This window comes from Euprymna scolopes, chromosome 1 (genome assembly GCF_053919585.1).
Source record: "Euprymna scolopes isolate OS-2025 chromosome 1, ASM5391958v1, whole genome shotgun sequence".
NCBI lineage: Eukaryota > Metazoa > Mollusca > Cephalopoda > Sepiida > Sepiolidae > Euprymna > Euprymna scolopes.
In genome coordinates this window covers 94,562,092-94,587,541 of record NC_136482.1, presented here as the reverse complement: position 1 = coordinate 94,587,541, position 25,450 = coordinate 94,562,092, and the positions used below count along the sequence as shown (strand labels likewise).

The 25,450-nt window shown below is 34.4% G+C and overlaps 1 protein-coding gene across 1 annotated transcript in view; it reads left to right on the top strand.

The window, feature by feature from the left end:
• The window catches only part of LOC145249753 (sushi, von Willebrand factor type A, EGF and pentraxin domain-containing protein 1-like), a 352,081-nt gene that overhangs the window by 219,965 nt on the left and 106,666 nt on the right, over window positions 1-25,450 (top strand). Inside the window, exons 15-21 of the mRNA XM_080111697.1 lie at window positions 4,807-5,034; window positions 6,603-6,830; window positions 10,801-10,914; window positions 12,785-12,916; window positions 15,376-15,590; window positions 17,656-17,842; window positions 22,737-22,961. Of these exons, the coding sequence (XP_079967823.1) occupies window positions 4,807-5,034; window positions 6,603-6,830; window positions 10,801-10,914; window positions 12,785-12,916; window positions 15,376-15,590; window positions 17,656-17,842; window positions 22,737-22,961 (1,329 nt within the window). The remainder of the gene's footprint in view (window positions 1-4,806; window positions 5,035-6,602; window positions 6,831-10,800; window positions 10,915-12,784; window positions 12,917-15,375; window positions 15,591-17,655; window positions 17,843-22,736; window positions 22,962-25,450) is intronic.

Sequence of the window (25,450 nt, the reverse complement as noted above, 5' to 3'; positions counted from 1 at the left end):
AACATAAAGACACAAACAGATAAGCTCATTCATGCAAAAAGACTGGATGTCATAATAATAAACAAGAAGGAAAGAAACTGCCAAATTGTAGATTTTGCCGTTTAAGCAGACCACAGGGTGAAGATCAAACAAACAGAAAAACAAAACAAATATGCAGAACGTGCCAGAGAGCTTAAAGGAATATGGAATCGGAAGAAAATCAATAATATAAAAAAAAAATACTAAATAAATCGAAGGGTCAATGAGGATGGAAAGACTGGGGAGAAAAGCAATAATCACTGAATAGCATGATAGTAAAACCTGTTTATTTATTTGTATATACATATATATGTGTGTATGTGTGTGTATACATATATAGATGTATATCTGTATATAGATATGTGTGTATGTATGTTTGATGAATTGAAGGCATGTCTCAAGAGAAGCGGGGAAAAATGCCAAATAGTCTAGGGGCAAACACAAATCCCTGTTTGACACAGCTTTTATACCAAACTCAGCAGAGGTGTCTCCGTTGAATTGCACGGTGCTCATCATAGTGTCATGAAATGACTCTTATAAGGCTCAGGAGTTTGGAAGGGCAGACAATGAGAGGCAGCATCTTGAATATCCCATCTTCACTGACTAGGTCGAATGCCTTAGTAAGGTTAATGAAGGCAAGGTACAATGGCCAGTTTTGTTTCCTGCACTTCTCCTGGAGTTCGTGTAGTGAGAAGATTATGTCAATGGTGGAACGTTGGGAGCGAAATCCACATTGTGATTCAGAGTATATTCTCTCAGCAAGAACTTGCAGTTTCGTCAAAATGATGTGGGCAAACAGTTTGTCAATGAGATACCCCTATAATTATTGCAGTCACTGCGATACCCTGTATTCCTGTATAGGGTGACTATGTTTGTGTTTCTCATGTCCTGGGGAAGAACGCCTTCTTTTCAACAATGTAGTAAGAATGGAAACTGAACACATTTCACATGTGTAGTCCGCGGTAAATTCTTGGAATTTCTTGGAAAGACAAAGTTACAAACAATGCTGCGCTCACAAGGACTGGTATCTCCTCCATGTTCACCCTAACCCTTCGCCAAATACACCTATGCTGTGCATTGCATGGTCAATGGTATCTCCTCCATGTTCACCCTAACCCTTCGCCAAATACACCTATGCTGTGCATTGCATAGTCAATGGGCGAATCCTAAAACACATTCACTATGGTGAACTCACTGCTGGCAAAAGGAAAATTGGTCATCTTTACCTCGGCAAGGAAGGTGGGCTCTTTCTACCGTGCTAGAAAATTACTAACACCCGAAAATATCCTGTATCTCTACAAGGCCACTATTCGCCCATGTATGGAGTATTACTGTCATATTTGGGCTTGTGCATCTGCTACTAGTCTCTCGATCCTAGACAAGGTTCAAAAGAGAGTCGCAAATCTGATAGGCCCTGAACTGGCATCTAAGCTTCAGCCTCTGTCCCAACGACGAAACGTTGCATCCTTCTGCCTGTTCTACAAGTATTTTAATGGTGAATGCTCTGACGAACTGCAAGCACTTGTGCCCCCACGACGTGAACACCCTTGATAAACCCGACAGGCTGCTAAATCCCACCCTCACACTGTAGAGATCCCTAGATATAAAAGATCTTTCTACTCCAGTAGTTTCTTCCCCAGAACCGCTAGACTTTGGAATTCCATTCCAGGTCCCTGCTTCCCCAACTGTACTGACGTGCAGAAGTTCAAGTGCAACATGAACCGACATCTTGCTGCCCAAATCCCTGCATAGTACGCCAGTAGTTGTTGCCCGTGATAGTAGCCCCCTACACCTAAGTGGCAATGTGCCTTGTTTGGGGTGAAAATGTAATAAAAAAAATAAAAAAATTTTTAATGAAATTCTCTGTGAAAAATAACATAAGTAGTCCCTTTATTTAATCCACGGGAGCAGCATGGTCTTGTTCCATCAGCCATGAATCTGTACTTTACCCTCTATGTGGCAAATATATATGTAATAAAAAAGTATTATACATACACTCACAAATAACATCCTCAAATATGTTGACGACTACAAGTATCTGAGATTTCAGGAACTCTGAGAAAGATTTTAAAATTAGAAAAGGTATGGCATGGACTGTTTATAACAAAATGGACAAGATCTGGAAATCCATTCTTGCTCGCAAATTCAAAATCCAAGTTTTCCGCGTACTTATTGAGCCAATCTTACTCTATGGATCTGAAACTTGGACTCTTGCAGCAAAACAACAGCATCGTTTGTGTGGATGTTACGCACATCTTTTGAGAAGAGTACTCAATCTCTCATGACGAAACCACCCAACTTTAGAAATGATATATGGAGACCTACCGAGAATATCAATCTCAGTTTCCAAGAGACATGTTCATTTTGTTGGGCATTGGGCATGTGCCACAGATACTCTTGCTTCATTATTTGTACTGTGGAGGCACCCATCATCTCACAATCGATCATGTAAATTTACTTTTCCAGATAGGATACAATGAGATACATTCATCTCCAAGGAAAATCTTTTGGGTGCTACGACAGATGAGAAATACTGGAAGGGTGTAGTGAGTTCTACCTTGGCTGAGGCCGCAGGATAATGATGATGATTTATTTTTCTATATGATCAAAATTTTGCAATATTTTAAAAATATTATTAAAATCATAAAGTTTAAACAAATGTTCAAACAAGTTAAAACATATCAGAAATCTTCACTAGGTGTTTGCATTTATTTTAATTATCTGCGATCAATTTCATTCAAGCATCTGTATTTTTCAGATTCTATAAAAGAAAAGTTACTTTTTCGACCATAGAAAAGAGATATTTGGAGATGGGATCAAATCTTTGGTAAAACTTGAATGGAAAGGAACACAGTTCATTGAGGTTATTGAAAGTGTTTATGGAACTAGTGTTCCCAAAATATTACATTTTACAAACGGATTCAGCAATTCATAAAAAGGGAAGAGACGATTTTGAAGACGACCCTCAATCGTGAAGATCAAAAACCTCAAACAATGACGAAAGCATTGAAGTGGGTCAAAATTAAATTGTAAAGGATTGACGAATAATTGTCAATCAAATAGCTACGTCCCCAAATATTTCCTATGGGTTGGCAAATTTAATTCTTCATAATGGTTGGAGATTGAGCAAGTCTTCAGCACAATGTGTCCCAAAATCATTGCAGATTGATCAACAAAATCTTTGAAGTGATCTCTCCTTAACATTCTTTAACAAAATCGAAGCAGATGAAATACAATTTCTGACGAAAATTATAACTGCAGATAAAATTTGGATTTACTAATATGATCTGGAGTTTAAAACAAGAAACGGTCAAATCAATGGCTCCCACGTGCATTTTTAGGATCAATCAAGTTCAGATTTCAAAAGTTGGCTCAAAAAGTGATGGCTTTCTGGGATTCAGGTAATGTGATACTGACAGATTACCTTGAAAATCAAAGAAAAGTAACAGGAGTTTACTATGAATTCGGTTAATTTGAACGCTTTTGACTTCCGGTTGCGTCATGGGGGACATCGGCTAAGAGGTCAGATATTCTTTCACTTTCTTTTCTGCCTTCACGTCACAGGTTCGAGCCTGCCTGCCTCCTACCATTTTTTCTTTTAACACCTCTTTTCACCTTGGCTGCCTACTGTTGTTTTGATTCCCTCCCCACGCTACTACCATTTTCTTTTAACATCTCTCTCCACATTCATGGGTTCGAGCCTGCCTGCCTACTACCACTTTTTTTTTTGTTGTTCAACACCCGGGCAACGCCGGGAACCCAGGCTAGTCTTTGATAAAAGAGATATTAAGTGTGTTTTAAATATTATTGTAATAAACTAATGTGTTACCTCCAACAAAAATGATGAGTGGGAAGGAGGAATAAAATATGATTCGATAGTGTTCGCACCAATATTTGTATGAAATCATAAAATTACGTTAATTATTTAATTTTTCATGTATAAATTGTTATTATCATTTCTGATGAGCTGAAAAAATACCTATTCTTCACTTTTTATTTAGAGGGGAGGATTTCTTTTCCACTCATTTCAGGCAACAGGGTTGTCAACTTAGTATTTACCTTTTACTCATCATCACTTGAAATGGTTTCGTCTGGTGGTTAGAAAAATGCACATTTTTCTACTCGCTAACATTTGTGTGATGGAGAGAGTTCATTTTTATAGAGAAAACTTTGCTAGTTCGGCCATACTGCATGATGCAACCCAGAAGAGTTTTTCCACAAAGTAATAGTTCCAGAACCACTCTACTGTTGACGAAGATGCTCGAAAATCGAGTTAGAAATGTGGTTACACACCATCAAAGCTGACGTCGAACCTAGCTCTGGTCCACATGTGAAAGGTGTTCACTTCTAGTTCCGAGACTGGCTGCACATCACTGTCTTGGACCATCATGCATGGTCTGCATTAATCTGGGATGCTGTCTGTTCTATGGGAGGAGCCAGCTCAACTCATCCTGGATGAATGTTGTCTTAAGTGTGATCAGACACAAGTGTATTTATTTATGTACAAATGAATACACATTAGTCTTTATCATAGAGTGGACGATTGTATGAAAGAAGAGTATGAAATTTGCCAGAGGATGTTTGTGGGGTGGGGGGTCAAGGGGCTCAAAGTAATTTGAAACAACCTATGGGTTCTGCAATGGATTAATATGGCTCTGGGTACACATCCATTACTTGATCTGTTTATTTCAAAAGACTACATAGCTTTAGTTATGTCAGCTTTATTAATTACAGTTACCAATTTTTGTCTGCACTGTTTTTTTGTTTTTTTTTGTTTTTTTTTGAAAGATGAGGACCATTGCAAGACTAATACGACATCCAGGCAACTTATCTGCTTGAATGGTGGCTCATGCCATAACAACTTTGAGAATTTCACCTGTGAATGTGCCGATGGATTTGCAGGCAGACACTGTGAGATAAACATTAATGAATGTGAGGGACAGGTATGTCACAATAACGGTATTTGCCAGGATGGAATCAATCACTTTACTTGCAAGTGTAAACCGGGATATACAGGTGAGATATCTTTATTTACCTAAAATGTATGTGGGCATATTTATTTCCCATTTCCCACTAGTACTACATTTCCTCTCTCTCTCTCTCTCTCTCTCTCTCTCTCTCTCTCTCTCTCTCTCTCTCTCTCTCTCATATATATATATATATATATATTAAAGAAAAATTCAAGAAAAAATGAATTCCAGTTTACAAATTGAATAATTCTGTAATCTTAAAGCAAGTATAAATATTTATTACATTAATATTAATAATATTAATGCATTAATATTTATATGACAATCTAAACCAGATTAAAAAAAGGCTCAATATTCGAGATAGAGTAATAATATAAGGAAAAAAAATTAAATTCTGTAAATTAAAATTTACAACATATTTATTTTTCGGCAAGGAATACATAAATGTAAAAAAATTTTTTCCTTATTCCATGGAATTTCAATGAATGGCTCATATCCTCAGAAGAACCGTAGTTAGCAAAATGATATTCATAGGCTGACTATAAATTTTTCTGGTTAGAGTATGAATTGAAAACTAAACTTTTGAAAAGAAAAACACATTTGATGCCGAAAGTAGATTAAAAGAATATATTAAAAGACGTTCAAGCTTCATGAAGGAAAGTTTAAAATGAGTATATATATATATATATATATATATATATATATATATATATATATATATATATATATATATATATATATATATATTCACTATTTAAAAATTAACAATTTTAAAAAGGAAATATAAAAAGTAATATCAAATAGCAGGGACGCTTGTTGAATTTAAGTGCTTTTACACACGTAGTTGAGTTATATCTCCTATTATCTCTTATGCTAAAGAACTAAATTACACCACACACACACCCACACACACACACACACACACACACACACACACACAACCCCCCCACACACACACACACCCACACACACACATATATATATATTTAGCAAAAATGGTCATTGGTAAAAACCTGAAGAGAGTGGATTTTACCGTCACTGGATTATTTATCTTCCACCAGACTATCCATTCATGTGTAATCACCTTTTCCTTCACTATATTCCCTCTGCTTCACTTTTTTTTGTTTTCAAGTAAGATCTTTGACTTACTTGTTGTTTCATCAAATACTTTTGCATGCAAAATCCGATCCCGCATTTTTGCTAATTCCTACCCTCTAGTGTTTCCTTTTCAGATTAAATATGTTTTTAACTCATTTCAAAATGTTTTTTAACATGTTTTATTGTTTGCTCGTATATATATATATATATATATATATATATATATATATATATATATATATATACCAATTATTAACATATTATAATAATCGTCTTCATTACTATTATTATTAATTTCATTTCAATTACAACAGTGCTTTAATGTTTTCTGCTTAGTTTTATTTATTTTATTTTATTATGATCCCATAATATTATTACTAGTTTTCTTATTTGTTGATTTTTTTTTTTTTTGTATTTCCAATCAAATAAAAAAAAGCGAATGAATAAATAAATAAATAAATAAATAAATAAATTAACGCATAATGCTATTGTTACTCCTTTTCTTTCTCCTTTTAGGTCTTTTGTGCGACCAAGAAATCAATGAATGTGAATCTTCTCCTTGTCAAAATGGTGGCTCCTGTGAAGATCGTTTCAACAAATTTAAATGCTATTGTCCCCAGCAGTATACAGGGAAGCTATGTGAAAAACGAATTGACTTATGTTCACCTTCTCCCTGCAAGAAAAGAGGAACTTGTACGAACATGGACTATGGTTACAAGTGTCGATGTCATCCTGGCTTTACAGGTGAAACTTTACTTTTTTTTAGCCTTTCATTACGAAGTGATAATTAAACTCACTTGACTAGAATTCTCAGTTTCTACTTTTTGTTTTTACTCTTATTCACCCTCAAACAATCTACTTGGATATAAGGGGTTACTATTTGGGATCATATTCACATTGGACTGTAGGGAGTTGAGCAGCGAATTGTCTCTTCACATTACATGTAAAATTCAGGGAAGTAGGAAACAATCTAGCAGTTAGTGGGAAAAAATGGCTATTACAGTAGAAGGCTTTCTGGCATCTAGGGACCTCAACAATGAAGGGGTAGAATTTTGCTGCTTGTTGGATTAGTCGGGAGTATTTATATCGAGGGGCACACGTTCTACGAGTTCATTAGAGTATATTCAAATAAAATACTTGTAAAACAGACACAGGCTTGCAACATTTCGTTGATTGGACAAAGGATTGGTGCTTGGTTGATAGTGTAAGACCTATTAGGTTGGAGACTCTTTTTTGGACCTTGTGTAAGAGAGAGAGAGAGAGAGAGAGAGAGAGAGAGAGAGAGAGAGAGAGACTATTGGTAGATAGTATGTATAGATGTAGCAACAACTCCATGCATGGACGAATAGTTGCTTTATACAGGGTGGAATGATAAAATTGTCGCCCTAAATAACACAACACAATTTTATTTTAAAACTTTTATTGAAAAAATCAATTCCGGTAACTTGATTATGTAGTAGAGCTGACATATATTTAATGTAACAGCCTTCAGCCTCAATCACCACATCGATACGAGTCCGGAACTGGGAGCATGCCTTTTCCACAAACGCCAACAGGAGCTCGGCGAATACTCAGGTGAGTGGTGGCGATCAAGCTTTGGTGTTGTGGAAGGTTAGGTTGTTGATGTTCTCGACATATGATTAAATGAAGTCTAGCGGGTTCAGGACGGGGAGGAGGAAGGGGCCAGTGAGAAAAGGGTACAAAGTCGTAGTACTCCTTCTGAAGCCAAGTCTGGGTTTCTTTGAACTGCTGCCACATCCAGAGTCTGCCAGTGGCCACATGATTGCACCAGAGGATTACCACAGTCTTCATCACATCCAGGTACACTTTGCTGTTGATTTTCAAGCCGACTTCAAAGATGTGAAGCGGCATGGTATGGCCCTCACTTGAAACCACACCAAAGACCATAACCATGGCTGGAAACTTTGTTTTCATCACCCTTGGCACATCTCTGTTATTTGTGGCAATCCAGTGATGCATTTTTGGGGTGCTGGCAATGGTCCTGTTGTCATAATTTAGATAGAGAGCATAAGTTGTACAGCGACACATCTCCAATTTCGCTTGTTGAATATTGTGTTACTTTCAGATAGTTTCAGAAGGCTCCTATCGCCAACTGGCCAACTAGTAAATGGCTGCAAAAAAAAAAAAAAAAAAAGAAAACCGGTTTTCATCAAACGGAAATGGAATCGTCGTTTTTTTTTAGGCGACAATTTTATCATTCCACCCCATAGAGGTATAGAATACTGTCAGTTATGAGTAGTTTTCTAGCATGGTAGAGAGAAGTTTATGTGCGTGTTCATTAACAAGAGCGATGTCATCAGCGTAAGAGAGGTTGAAAAGGACTTGTCCATCTACAGAAAAGTCGCTTTGGAAAGTCTCTTCTGTCTTAAGCATGACAGCAGCTGGTGCAACACAGAACACGATGGCTGAAAGCGTGTCTCCTTGCTTGACGCCCTTTTTGATGTTTACGGAGTGGCTAAACTCAAGTTCAGTTTTTTCTAAAAGCCTGTGATCCATCGTAAAGTGATTTTAGAAGAGTAATGTAGTTTTTGTCTAAACTTGTGATTCTGTTGCCAGTGATAGTCATAAAGAGTTTATAAACATGACTCAACAAACTTATAGTTTTTACATTCATCTTACTGTCATCCTTTTTCTACAAAACAGCGAATAATGATTTCTTAAACTTACAAGGAATTTTACTAGTTTCTAAAATAAGATTGAGCAGATTATGAAGAACTAGGACCATGGTACCACATCCAGCATTCAAAAACTCGGAGTGAATGTTGTCGATGCCAGGGCTTTTGTCGGTGGATATCTTGTTCATGGCTGTTACGATTTCTTCTTTTGTTATATATGGAAAAGGTACTTCTCCAGAAGTTGGGAGTGGATCACAAGTATTAGGGTCATCCTATAAATTTTTGTAAAATGAAGCGCATCTCTCTAAAATTTCTCCCCTGGAAGTTAAGATTTTTTTCGTTTTTATCTTTGATACCTTAGCTAATATCACGTTTATGAGTTTTTAGTTTTTCATAGCAATGAAAAATTGTTTATTTCATCAAGGCCATCATTTAGTTGATTTTATCCTTTTTGACTAGTTTTTTCGTTTCTGCTTTTGCTAATTTGTATTGAGTTGTCTCTATACTTTATATGAACGCTTTTCTTGTTATCGATTGCTCTCTTGGTATCGGGTTGAATCCACTGTGGAACTGGCTTCTTAACAGGTGGCGTGACCTTTTCAGCAGTTTGAATGATTTTCATGTTCACTATATCTGAAAATTCTTCAACGTCAATAGGAGGAGCATCTATTAAAAGTTGAAATCGGTTAGTAAACTCTAATTAGGGAAAAAATCACTAGTTTTAAATGTTTTTCAAGGCTTCGACATTCTATTTCTTCACTAGAGTTTTATGTTCCTTCCAAATGCACTTTATATTAATGTCAACACAAGGAATATGTTTGGGGTATTTAGATCCAATGCATTTGTAACGTTTTGACGAAACCAGTTACGAGAAAGAATGAAATCGATTTGGCCTTTACTCTCACCGTAGAGATGATTCCAAGTATGAAGTTTACGATTCTGAAAGAAAGTATTAATTAGATAAAAGTTGTTAACAGAACAAAAACTAGCCAGCCGTTCAATTTTAATATTACTGGAGCCGATGACCAATACAACTCTGATATGTGGAATGTAAGCCACCCCCACGGGCATTGAAATCGCCCATAATAAAAAGAAAGTCACGCTGTGAGACGCTGTCTATTAATTTCTGAATTTGATCGTACAGTCGTTCAACGTCTTCATCAGGATAATTAGTAGTAGGAAAATAAATTTGGATGAAAACAATCTTATTATCCTGTCTATGAAGAGAAAATTGCCAGTCTAGTAGAAAAACCTTGGTAGTCAGAAATAAATCGAGAAATAAATTTATCAACAAGGAAACCTTCACCATTTGAACGAGAAGTTCTATTCCCAAGAATCGAAAAGGCAATGGCCAGATAGAAGTGTTTCAATGGACAAATCTGTAATTTGAGTTGCGGACAAGCCAATAATGTCCCATTTCATACGTGGAAGCTCAGCAAGCATAACAGCAAGATCTTGGTTGTGGTCACTTGTAGATTGGTGGTTGTAGGTGCAAAGTTGTTTTGTGATGATTTTTTTCCCTGGTCGCATTCCAGACATGTGTTCAGGACTGCACATGCTGGCCCTTGGTCACATGTGGTCCAGGGTTGCCAGTGCGCCCTCTTGATCGATGACCCAGAGGTTGCCTCATCTGATCTGTAGAAATAAGTAAAGTGTTTTTTTGTCATAGTGGGTTTTATAGCCATTACATCCTCATGAGGGGCCAATCTGCTGGATGACGATCACCAAAAAACAGTGTTTTTTATTGTGACACCATCACTAAGATGCTTCGTGAACCAAAGCGTAAAGGGATACATCTCTCCCCGAGAAGTAGGTTAACAGGTGCCAGATAACCAAGCTGATATTTATTTATACCTTCATCTTAGCGATTTATTATACGGTTTACTCCGATAGGTGGGTTACCTTCCCTACGACTTAGGAGTCTCATCTGCCCCACTAAAACAAGTTGTACATGTTTGCATTTTACCAGATAGCAGGCTCAGTACCTGACTCCATAAACAGAAGGACAAAACAAAACTTATTTAAAACATTTGAAATATTACTTCTTTTTTATATTTACTTTTATTTTTATTTTCCAGGGGTCAACTGCAGTGTTGTGATTGACCAGTGTATATCTTTACCTTGTATGAATGGTGGAACCTGTCAACCAAAATTGAACACTTTCAGTTGCACTTGTCCTGACGGATACGTTGGTAAGATAATAAATCAAGTTTATACCTATCAAAAGTGTAAATATTCACTGGCGATCTATTTCTAGCCCCCGCCCCCCATTTTCCCTGATACAAAATACAAATTAGCCAATATTATATCATTTCAAAAGATGGGAATTCTTTAGAGATAAATAAAACAGTGAAACAAAGTTAATCTGCAATAAATACCTTGTATATAATTATGCTATTGATTGCTTTATATTCAAAGACAACATAAAGTTCAGGATGGATAATCATAAAACGACTTGTGAAAGAAATTTTAAAAATACAGATTCAATACAATTGAATAAATACATTTAAAAAAAAATACAATTAGAACTTAAGGGTCCATCTACATTGTCTTTGGGTTTAATTTTAACTTCCGGCCTAACTGCTGAATTCTGTTTCTTGCAGTACTAGCACAACTTACATATCCAACTACACACATGTTTCCCAGGAATCTTTGACAAAGAGGAGATCCCTCGAAATATTAGGATTGCACCGGTGTACACTCAGTAAATTGAGAAAAAATAGAAATGATAAAAGAAAATTATTACTTACATGTACAAAAACAACATAGAGCATCTTACTGGTTTTTTCTTTTTTTTTTTTCAGTTTTCCCAGTGCAATACCGCCTTCCTGCATTATCACAGCATCCTAAAATATAAAAAATATCTTAATACACTAAACACAATGCTTTAAGCAAAGTATAACATTTCCGTATACTTTATGATTTGCAAATTCGGTAAACATTTCCATTGTACATAAATATGCTTTTTGTTGTTTCTGAGGTGCAAGGTGACCTTTCTAAATACCATCTATGAAATCTAATATATAAACGGCTATATGTCTGTCCGTTTGTCTGTCTATCTGTCTGTCTATCTCCATATTTGCAAACTCTATCTCCTTTGAAACTAAAAGTCGCAGAGCGGCGGTAGGGGCCTCAAATGATTGGATTTTTTACAGACTGTTCTTTTTGGGGTCCTTAGTTAAAATTGTTTTCAAGAGGTCAAAAAATGAGTCAAAATTGAAAAAATCGTTAAACATTTTGTACATTCATCTTAGTCTATTTTTAATTTTTAATTGGTTTATATGCGTGTCACGTAGTACAGTAGTAACGACACCAGCTTTGAATGCTACAGTTTCGATTCTAGTTGATAGCACTTCTTTTTTTTTACTTTTGAAATCACGACTCTATAATAATATATATGAAACATGGACAAATTAAAATATCATATTTAAGTGTATTTTACACCTGCGCAAAGCCGGGCGCCCCCCTCCTCCCCGCTAGTCATTAATAAAATTCAAAATCCTTTCTGCAATACAACCGTATCTTGTCCAAATAAACTTGTCCATCAAGATTCAGTTGAAGATCGCTTGAAACATAGAAGTACTGATGAGGAAGTTTTTATTTTACATATCAACTCATTCTTTTATGCTTCAAGTTCTTTATGTGTTCAAATATCTATTCATGGTTTTTGGTTCTATTGTTTTGTAGAAGAAAATTGGTCTTTTCGTTTATATTTTTGTTTGTTTGTTTTTTTTTACTTTGCAGAACATGACTGAGTTTTACAAAGGGAAAGAATAAAAACAATAATACCAATGTTTGGTGCATTTAAAGTCAGGAAACCAGTATCTTCAGACAGACTAATCTGATAGCAGAGGATATAACGAAAAAAAATAGTCCAAAGAAAACCAATGTGAATAATGATAACTTCTCTTTCCCCAAAATCCAGACAAAGACAAAGCTATTTTCTTATTTCATTAGATATTTAATATCCCTAAGAAGTATATTTATATAATAAGCTATAACAATAAATCTCTACTTTGTAACACATACAATGAATATCTTTTGGAATTTATTTCATTTTAGGCAAAGTCTGCGAGAAAGATGTTGATGAGTGTGCAAGTAACCCATGCCTTAATGGTGGAAGCTGCGTTAACCTTCGCAATGATTATCACTGTTTATGCGCAGGTGGATTTGGAGCTAAAAACTGTCAGAATGGTAAGAACTTTTGTACTATTTCGTAATGTAATTCAATCATGCAAAATTGTGTTTATTCATGTAAAATAATATTCAGTAGTTCTAATTCCAGCCAATTATCTCAAATTATATCCTATGATGCAAAATTACATTCAATGATGCAAAATTATATTAAATGATGCAAAATTACATTAAATGATGCAAAATTATATTAAATGATGCAAAATAACATTGAATGATGCAAAATTATATTGAATGATGCAAAATTATTTTGAATGATGCAAAATTACATTGAATGATACAAAATAATATTCAATGATGCAAAAAATTTTTTTTTTTTTTTAATTTTTTTATTACATTTTCACCCCAAACAAGGCAAACACTTTGGTGTAGGGGGCTACTATCAGGGGCAACAACTACTGGGGTACTATGTAGGGATTTGGGCAGCAAGGTGTTGGTTCACGTTACACTTGAACTTCTGCACGTCAGTACTGTTGGGGAAGCAGGGACCTGGAATGGAATTCCAGAGTCTAGCGGTTCTGGGGAAGAAACTATTGGAGTAAAAAGATCTTTTACATCTAGGGATCTCTACAGTGTGGGGGTGGGATTTAGCAGCCTGTCGGGTTTGTCGAGGGTGCACACGTCGTGGGGGCACAAGTGATTGCAGTTCAATGATTACATTCAATGATGCAAAATAATAGTCAATGATTGCAGTTCAGTGATTACATTCAATGATGCAAAATAATAGTCAATGATGCAAAATTACATTGAATGAAACAAATATTCTATGATACAAAATTACATAAAATGATGCAAAATAATATTCAATGATGCAAAATTACATTGAATCATGCAAAATTACATTCTACGATGCAAAATAATATTCAATGATGCAAAATTACATTTAGTGATTCAAAATTATATTGAATGATACAAAATTACATTCAATGATGCAAAATAATATTCAATGATGCAAAATTACATTGAATGATACAAAATAATATTCAATGATGCAAAATTACATTTAATAATATAAAATTACATTGAATGTTGCAAAATATTATTCAATGATGCAAAATTACATTCAGTGATGCGAAATAATACTCAATGATGCAAAATTACAATTACATATGATTAGCAATAAATAGTATTACTAGTAGTAGTAGTATCAAATATGTATTCCCTCTAGTTACATATTTTTGTTATTCTGAGAATATGGTAACCTGACGAATAACTCTATTCTCTCTCCAATGAGTTAACGCTTTCCGGATGTACGTATATTACATTAGCCTCAACTCCTCCAAAAGATATGGTAATGCATAAGAAGACATTATCATGACATCAGAACATATTTTACATAACCCTGCAAAGGAAAATGTAATACTTTGGAGGATGGTTTAATTACAGCATCAGATACCACATTATCCCCACCTAAAATAGGAGATAATGCCTGGGAGGATGGCATCATGATAACAGAACATATGCTACATTACCCACTTCTGAATTGAACATTGAAAGATTGTACAGTAGCACAATTAATAGATGTAACAGTATAGTTTCAACTTCAAGTAGACATGTGTAAAATTTACATTAATAATAGATTATTGTAGAATGATTTATTCAAACTGTTTTCACCCCAGTGAATAATGTAAAATAAAATCCAGTAATACTATTTGCAGCGAATGTCAAATTATGTCTTATGACATAAAATTACACTCAATGATGCAAAATTAGATTCAATGATGCAAAATTAGATTCAATTCTGCAAAGTTACATTCAATGATGCAAAGTTACATTCAATGATGCAAAATTATAATTAAGGATGCAAAATTATATTCAATGATGCAAAATTATATTCAATGATGCAAAATTACATTTTAGGATGAAAAATAATATTCAATAATGCAAAATTACTTTCAATTTTGTCAAAATTATATTCAATGATGCAAAACTATATTCAATGATGCAAATTATATTCAATGATTCAAAATTACATTCAATGATTCAAAATTATATTCAATGATGCAAAATTAAATTCAATTCGGCAAAATTATATTCAAGGATGCAAAATTACATTCAATTATGCAAAATTTTATTCAATGATGCAAAATTATATTAAATGATGCAAAATTACATTGAATGATGCAAAATTACATTCGATGATGCAAAATTGTATTCAATGATGCAAGACTACATTCAATCAGGCAAAATTATATTGAATGATGCAAAATTACATTCAATGATACAAAATTATATTCAATGATGCAAAATATGCAAAACTTGATTTAAGAATTATTGTTTTAGCTGATTGCTAATTCATTTCTTTTGTTTTTACTTATTTTGTTATTTTATCAAATGAGATATAAAGGTAAATAAGCTTCTAAGATTTTAAAATTAACGTTTTTTTTTTTTAATTTTACCTTCCAAAATGTATTCTAGTTTAAAAGTAAAAAAAACTATTGATTTTTTTCTTTTCATAGAAATCAGTGCCGATTTTGATTTGGTTTTCCAACGCCAATCCACGACAGATTATGTTCACTTGATGATGTTTCCTAATCCCGAAGAGATTAGTGTATGCTTCTGGATGCGGACACTGGATGTAACCAGTTTGGGAACAATGTTCTCCTACAGTAAAGAAAGCAATCAGCCTTTTAACACGGACACCTTCACGCTCTATGATTATGGCAATTTACAGGTAAGACAATTCTTTTTTCGTTTTACTGAATAATATTTTACCTGCGAAGTCTTTGAAAATTTCATTTCTTCTTTTCGTATGAATCAAGATATTATGTCTTTAATGAGAATTGGCAAAAAGTTCTTGGAAGCATCTCAAAGAAAATTTTGAAAAATCAGACAAAATATCTTTTACACCACGTTAAGATGCAGATATTCTAAGAGCTTTTTACCAATCTTCATTACATTACAGTGATCATATGCCGAAGGAAAAGCTTAAAATAAAGAGTTTTTACTCACACTATAGCATGCAACATCATCTACACAGAGTCTTGATAAAACAACGTGAACCACATATATTTGCATCTTATTATGGCTTCAAAGACATTTTGTCTGCTTATTCAAAATGTTGTCTTTGTTTTTTTGGGGGGGTTTTGTTTTTAAACCTGTTTGATTCTGTTGTTGGCATTGGTTTCCTGCTTTACTTTTTAAAATCAGGTACTCATAAGAGGGTCCACGTGAAAGTGGTTCTAGGGATCTTACAGGATTAGAACTTGGCATGTCGAGTTGTCAGAACGTGTCACTCACTTCATCACCATAACCACCACCACCACCACTTCCCAAAATGTAATTAATTTTAAAGGATTCCAAGTGGATTGGACAATCTCTCTCTCTCTCTCTCTCTCTCTCTCTCTCTCTCTCTCTCTCTCTCTCTCTCTCTCTCTCTGTTAGACAGAATCCTAAAAGGAGTCTCTAATCTAAAAAATCTTGCACTGCCAACCAAGCTCCAACCCCTGTCTCATCGCCACGATGTTGCATTCCTGTGCATTTTTTTATAAGTACTCCAATGGAATGTGCTCCGATGAACTCGCATCACTGGTGCACCTTAAATACTCCCGGCCAACCCGACAAGCAGCAAAATCCTACCCCTATCAATTTTTTTGTATTTCGAGAGGTTTAGAAACTTAATCTTTATTTTAATCAATGGAAAGTTCGGTTACAAGTTCATGTATTTTGAAATAACTTAATATTTCTTATTGTAGTTAATATTGAATGTCAGTACATATTCTACATTATATTTTTCATGAGTTTGTATGTTGGCATGTGGATATGTATGTTTAAAAAGTAAAAACTTCACAAAGTAACTTAAAAAATAAGATGAGAAAAACTTCAGGCTTGACTGTCATGCCAAAGCTTTCTCAGTGCAACAACATTCTAATTTTACTAAAAAATTCACACACACACACACACACACACACACACACACACACACACACACATATATATATATATATATATATATATATATATATATATATATATATATATATATATACATAGGGAAAGTGGGACAGACAGACTGACTAAGACCATGGAGTCCCGATTTCGAATCTCACTAGATTCAGCCACTCTGATGAGTTGTAGACGATGAAACACATGTCAGTGGATAATTATATTTTAAAAACTATATATATATATATATATATATATATATATATATATATATATATATATATAGTGACTGAATCTGGATCTAGTAAGATTCGAAATCGGGATTCCATGGTCTTAGTCAGTCTGTTCCACTTTTTCTCGGAAACTACCTGGCGGATCTAACTAAAATTTTGTATGGACTTTTGTTATGATAAGGTGCAGCGAACTAAGTATTATGGTATCTGTTCGATACACAGTTAAGGATTAATAAAGATTAGTCAAAACAATATTACATTTAATCTAGAATTTTTTTTTGGAAACTCTTGGACGATCTGACCGATATTTTGTATGGACCTAAGGTGCAGCATATTATGGTATTCGTTCAATGTATAGTTAGGGATTAATAGAGATTAGTATTTAATACAAATTTAACCATAATAAACCATCGGCACAAAACACTTATTCTTAGTCAACGGGCTATAACTTTTGCCAGTAAAAAATCTAGTCTAATTATACAAAGGAAGAACATCATTGCACTTTTAATTCAATTTTTTTTTTTTAAAAAAAGCTACAAAATAATTTTATATAAATCAACCAATGTCTGATTTTTTTTTTGTTTTTTTAAATACTTATTTTGTTGTATTTATTGATTGTAGTTATTTGTTAATGGTCAACATATAATTATTGGTGTGTCCTTGAATGATGGACTCTGGCATCATGTATGTACAACGTGGAGCAGCGTTCAAGGAGAGTGGCATCTCTATATTAATGGAACTGAAACTAAATATGGCCGGGGATTAGCTACGGGATTCAAATTACCATCAGGTGGTGATTTTCTTATAGGTAAGTTTTAAAATATCTTGGATTTATTTGAAAATGTACTTTTTATGATTATTTTCTCGAATGCTTACTTTTTAGATTCAGCAAAGATATAAACATGATAATTACAAATCTAGTTAACTATACACTTAAGAGATGTATTAAGAAGGACATCCCTTCCGTCTCATCACGGGAATATGTGACACAAGGTCGGAAGGTAGAGATTGAAAAGTCAGCTCACAAAAGGTGTGTGTATCCTGGCAGACAAAAATGCCTGAATAGTTCCGTCAGCATTTTTCAGTATGAGTGCCTCGTGCAATTAATAATAAATTAACTCCTTCTTGGAGAGAAGGTAAAGCTTAGGACTAAACAGAACAATACTCCAGAGCGTATCCCGATGTATTTACATGAAATAATGGAACCAGTTGTTGAAATGGTGATAAAAACGTGATATTTAATTCCTAATATATTTCTATATAGGGTAAAATAAATAAAATTGTTACCCTAAAGAAAAACAACTACAGCTTTATTTTAAAACTTTTAATGAAAAAAAATCAATTCTATATAAAACTTTTTACAAGCATGGGAACAGAATTGAAAGAAATTTGAATAACTACCCCCCCCCCTCCGCCCCAATTATTTTTCAATTAATATTAATTTTAGTGCTATCTAATTTGCGGAATTGTGGAATTTCTTCTATCCAGATCTAACATAAGCACCCAAGGAAACTTTCGAAATTATTTACTCGGTAAGAGACTAGCCATGCACACCTGGTATTATTTAGGATTCATTAATTTGATTTAGGTTTAAATTAAAACAAATTTTTAAATATTAATGTCACAAAGTAATAGAGAAAAAATAATCACAATATAAGGAAGAGAACTCATATTCTTACATTTTAAGTTAAAGATGGAATTATTTTCATTATATTTTTAGCTTTAAGGTTATCATTTACAAATCATCTCCATTCTAATAATCTTCTTTTAATTTAATTATTTTGGTAAAAGAAACTGAAATGAATTACACTTTTTTGTGTAAAAAGCATACTGCAAAGATAACAAGGCCGATAGCCATTAGTCGCGTGCTCTCATGTAATGAATGAATGCGTGAATGTAGGATTGACATGAAGTCTTAACGATAAACTAAAATGACTGAAAAATGGGCTTAAATGACTTAAATAAATAAAAAGTAAATGACTTAGAATGACTTTAATGAACTTGATGAATTGAATGACCTTAAGAATGACTTGAATGCTTAAAAAATAACTGGAATCCTTCAAAAACAACTTGAATGATCTGGAGAATGACTTGAATGGCTTTGAGACTGACTGGTTGTAAAGTGGGTGATCATCTTACATTAGATTAATACGGAAAAGTGATCACCCACTTTATATCACAAAGTTACAAACATAAGTACAGCATGTAGTTAGAAAAGATACTACACTTTGATCTTGGCCAAAAGGCCAAAAAAAGGGTATTTATTTGCTCCCCCACCGAGCAAATTAGACACAAGGCCGATTTTTAATGTGAGGAGTGAAGGGGAAATGGGGACCAACTCCCCGGGGAATAGGGGAGCTGGATAGTGACAATTGGTATGAAAGATTAGTATTTATTTGCTCCCCCCACCAAGCAAATTAGGCACAAGGCCAATTTTTAATATGAGGAGTGAAGGGGAAATGGGGACCAACTCCCCGGGGAGTAGAGGAGCTGGATAGTGACAATTGGTACGAAGGGTTGCCCCTACATTGACCAAGGTCTTATATGTGGGGTTGCCCCCACATATGGTCTTTGCTTGCAGTATCTGCTGGAACAGATGCTACACTTTGATCTTCATATATAATTTATTTTGTGAAAATGAAAATTACAATCAAAATAATTCAATGTAAAATTAAAATAAATTAAAAGTAAAATTCCAATTTACAAAACAAATTTAGGCACAGGGCCCTATAAGATCTGGGTGAGGGAGTGTTGCAGGGTCTTTGTTACTACAGTGAAAATGGAGTCTTTGGAGACTTTACTCTTGACTGGCAACATTTACCACAATACCTCATTCACTCTGTGGAGTCTAATCTAACTAATGAAAACCCCCAGCGGTTTTGCAAAAAAGTATATATATACAATTTCTGTATGTGTGTGTGTGTGTGTGTGTGTGTGTGTGTGTGTGTGTGTGTGTGTGTGTGTGTGTGTGTGTGCATAATTTTTTTTTTTTAATTATTAAAATGTGTGTGTGTGCGTGTGAAAAAAGTTCAATTCATTGGAAAATAAAAAGTTCTTGAATTTGGAAGAAAAACAGTTTGTGTTGGGGAGTGGGGAATCTAGAATAAATATACAAAAAATAAAATTGCCTAGTGCATTTACACTTTGATCTTGGCCAAAAGGCCAAGAAAAGCTTAAAAAGCTAAGAACAGCATCTATTAACAACAGACCTTTGATCTTAACCAAAAAGGCCAAGCACAAAAGTGTTACGGACAGACCGACGGACCGACGGAGTGACTTATAGAGTCGCTTGGACGCGACTAAAAAGAAAGAGATTGCTATTCAAGATCAATGTCAATTTGTCAAATCAGTTGCTATTTAGGTCTAACAAGAAAATAGGACAACAAAATAACTTTATACAATAGATAATTTCTTTACAGATCTCAATTTAATGTCACCTATGAACACATTTTCACCTGATTTTATAAATTTGTAGAATTACGCAAATTTCTCATGTCTGTTTAGTTGCTAGAAGAAATTGAGTTTTTATAAAGTCTATTTATTTAAGTGAACTAAATAATACAATAGACTAATTTCTTTTAGCCTAGAACGTTATGTCTGTGTGATACAGGAGCTTGGTCAGGTCATTCTCAGAAGGTGATTCAATTGTCTTGGTCACAGTCAATAATAAATGTATCATTATTCCTCACAGCAACCAGTAATGTAGCCCTCAAACTTCATTATATCCTGGGCTAATACCTCTTGTGTGGGCTGATGTGACGTTGCCTACTTTGACCGTAGATCTGAGACGCCAGCGTTGACGAATTTTCTGCTCCCATGAAGAAGACTGATGGTGCTGTATTGTTTTTGTTGACAGTGCTGAACCACATCGTATTTATTGATTAGAAGTCCAGACCAGGATCTATCAAAGAACTGGACATCAACTGAGGGATGAGAAATGCATTCAAAAACAAAACAAGCAAGAACTATGTATAAAATACGGCACAATCACTTGACACACCGGTTCTCGCCAGATCACCGAAGTTAAGCAATGTTGAGCCTGGCTAGTACCAGTCTGGGAAGGCGAGGTGCTGTATGTACCGCAAGGTGAAAATACCAGGTTGACAAACTAGCATGGTGTATACTTCTCTCAAGGGTAGATGGGATTCTCTTAAGCCGTGGTAGGCACCTCATCACGATAGCAATGGGGCGTCACGATAAAAAATACCCTTGATAGGCCTGATGAAGCATCAAGTATTCAGCTACCGACAAGATATGAATTACACTACAAACTTGTGTAGTGAGTTCAATCTCAGCTACGGCCGTGCTGGATGGATGGATGCATAAAAAAATAAGAATATATATTTCCGTGCAACTTGTAGTTATAATGACAAAAAAAAACCTTTCGCTGATTGGGGGTTAATATTTCTGTGCTTCTGGACTGATTTTAGGTTCCAACTTCAACTCTCTAAGTTTACTTGACAGTTGATGACTTAGATTTTTGGATGGACTGAGTAAAAATCTTATCTTCTCTAGAGAAAGAAGCAATTCTTTTGAGGCAATTATCAATGTCAGTTTTTTCTCAGAACTCTAAATCTAAATCTGAATTCCTCTTCTCTCAAACTCAGTAAATTTGCGATTATTATATTATGTTGCAAGAGTATTTGACATTGCCTGGCCGAGTTCAACCTACCTTACTTAAATAATGGATCTCATTGGTTACTTATTCATCAGAATCCGTTCCTTGGTATGCCTTCTCCCATTAGTACAGCTGCAACCTATGTGGTGTTCGGTCTTGAATACATCCCTATGAGTTCTCATAATTTCTTGTGACTTGGATCATTCCTGCACTGAAGCAAAGCTTCTTTCCTAGAACTGCCTGTCTGAAGAACGCAATACCACGAGGCTGCTTCCTAGCTAACTACAACATGGTCATTTTCATGTCCAATGAAAGCAAATTCTTGTTGACCCACCCTCTTAAACAATCAAATTCTGTCTAATCATCACTATCATTACCAATCATCACTGTGTTGTCTCGTCATCCACCTGACACTCACTTAATCCTTATCCTTGAGTGGTTTTTGGGTCTTGATAAGTTCTGACACCTTAGCGAAAAAAAAAAACTTACCTTGGTTATCTGACACGTTACCTTTTAAAACAATGATAGCCATCAAGAAGAGTTAAGCTTTTATGTTGCCATCGTCCTCTTTGTGTCAGAATGGGAAAAGGCGTTATCTCAGAAAATTAAAACAATAATATTTTAGTGTCTGTCAACATTTTTCAACTCTGATTTTTGTCTTGCCGCACCCTAACCCTAACCCTAACAATTCTCTGCGGGGATCCACACTGCTTTGCTACATCTGAACAACCAGGAAAAACAGCCTAAAATATTCTAGCATGGTTATTAGTGAGAAACGTGTAAACGGACACCTGATGCGATTCAACATACGCTAGTACATAAAACAATTGTTAAACTACTACTACTACTACTGATGATGATGATGATGATGATGATGATGATGATGATGATGATGATGATGAGTCGTCAAAAATTTACTATTATGAGTTTTATTCATCTAAAAATAAATTGGAATATGCGAATTTCTATGAGAGAGTAACTGGCCTAAGATCTTGTATTATATGTTAGATCTTGGGAAAAGGGCAGATCAGTGTAATCCATGATGAAAATATTGTTCATTTTTATCTGTTACTTTTTTTTTCAGGCCAGGATACACATGTGCTGTTTGGTGCCGCTAACATGATTGAATCTTTCGTTGGTGAGATAAGTCAGTTCAATGTCTACAATCATGTGCTCGCTGAGATGGAAATAAAAAGTCTGGGAAACCTTTCAAAATGCAACACGGCTTTTGGTAATGTCCTTGCTTGGAGTCAAGTGCCTCTTAGGACCCATGGTGATGTCCAAATAAGGAATAATTCTCACTGCCTGGGTAAGTATCAAATCTATCAGATATTTGCTGTTTTTATTCTTCTTCTTTATCTGCCATGTCCAACAATGGAAGTTTTTTTTTGTTTTTTTGTTTTTTTGTTTTAATAATAAATCTTTACTCAATCCACATTGTCTGCTACAAACAGAGGTGCAGATTTAGTTTTGGTGCCATGCCTCTTCCGATGCTCCTTATTTCGTTTATGATAAAAGACTAAAGTTTGAACACATAATGAGGATTGGTGACTGGCCTAATGGATATCGTCACAGACTATGGAATCGGTTATGAAGAGTTCAAATACTCTTAGATCTATTGTGATCATTTATGCACTGTTGGCTAAAGTAAGAATAGCCAACTTTGCTCAGTTGTAGGCAAAATAGAAGTTCAATTAACTATATGCAATGAATCATTCAATCAACACTGATTTTCGACATTAACCCATTAGGTCTGACTGTTCTCTAAATAGGACACCAAATAATTTCTTTTTAAAATCTATAAGATAATATGTAATAGTACTGCTTATTGCATAATTAATCTGAAGAAAAGGATTAGATTCATCAGCTTATCTCCAAAATTGTTTGAATCCTCTTTAAAATTCTTGTGAAATTTGCTAAAATTTTATTTGTTCGATGATGTATGGCTTTATATGAGTGTTGCAATAGTAAGCCACTAACTCATTGCAATAGTAAGCCACTAACTCATTGCAATAGTAAGCCACTAACTCATTGCAATAGTAAGCCACTAACTCATTGCAATAGTAAGCCACTAACTCATTGCCAAAACTGCAATGTATCTTTTTGAGTGAACTGCTTTGTTCCTTATCATAATGTGCAAATTTTATCTTAAATGTATAGCCTCTCGATTCATACTCCAATACCCTTTCATAGGAGTGTCAATATTTTGGTTTCGAAATAAAATAAATATTTTTTTTTTCTTTCAATTTGTATAATTCAATAATAAAAAAATTGTAAGTTAATGAGCTAAACAACCCAAAAAGGGTTTTAAAACAGACAAAAGTAAAAGTAGATAAAACAAAAGTAAATAAACTTAGAAACCTTTATAGGAAATAGACAAGATATCTGAAATAGGTAACAGTACAAAACATACTAAATCAGTATGCATAAATGTGTGTATATTTATAAGTCTTTGTCCTCAACAAAAGGAGGGTGGGCCTGTAAATTCACCTTTGTCCGTTTGTTCGTTTGTCTATCTGCACTTTTCTCAATAACTATGCCTAGGAATTTTTTGAAATTTTGCACAAACATTAAACATTATATGAGTAAAAAAGTAACAGAACGTATTTTCCGAGAAAACTCCGGTTGCCTCCCTAAGGGTGCCTTTTGGGTTAAAATGGCTAAAATTGATACTTTTGTGCTTATTAAAAAAAATATGATGCCTTGGATTTTTATAAAACTTTCTGAAAAGTTGTAACTAATTGATTTCTATATAATTTTGTTTGTCTATACTTTGCGATAACTTTTGGGTGTGCCCCAGGGGCTTTTTTAGGGCTAATAAAAACACTCCATTTTTGGGACTATTTTACCATATTTGTCCAAATTTTGTGTGTATGTCTATTTAGCAGTTTTGCATGGTGCTGAACTCAAATTTAAATATGTTAAATATGCTTTGGGAATTTTGGGAGCTAAATGGAGAAGGGATGAGCAAATGATGAACTTAGTCATTTCTTTTTTTGCATGGTGCAGAACTCAAATTTACATGTGTTAAGGCCGTTGTTCATTTTCACCAGGATTTAACGCCCCTGGAGACTTTTGGGGCTAAATTGGGGGAGTGTACTGAACTTGGTCATTTTTTTTATGCCTCGTTCACTGTGCACTGACGGGGGACCATGCCTGCTTCACTTGTTATATTTGAATTTCACTCAGAAATTTGAACTAATTAAAGGCTTAAAAGCACTGCACCCCCATTGCATAATTGGCCACTTACATCATTAAACAACAACAAAAAAAAATATTACTGACTACTACGATAATCAAGTTATGTTAAGAAATTAATGTGCCAATATTTTAGTAAAAAGAAATGTAATTGTTTGTCTAATATTAAAAATAGAGAGAAAAATGGTAGAAAAATAACAAACAAAAATGCCGACCGATATTTCAGAAATAATGTAACAACCAACTGAATGTGTTTGACTGTGAAGCTGCTGTGTCCGGCTTCAGGCATAAATACACCTGGCTGAGGTATTGAACATATTTTTTTCTTTTTCTTCCTCTTAAAGATGATGTATACTTTGAAAGTTTGAGAACTTAAACCATCCTGTTTCGACACATTATGCCGATAAATAAATGTTCTGTGATTGGAAATTATCTAAATCGTTCAATATTATCATTATTCTTTTTACCTTGTCTCGTACCCAATAGTGTTTTTCTAGCTTTCAACACAACACCTTTCACAAAATGATAGAAATTCGTTTTAATTAATGATTTAGGCTGATTTTTCTTTTTTAGGGTATTAGTGAAATGAAAAATGTGCCC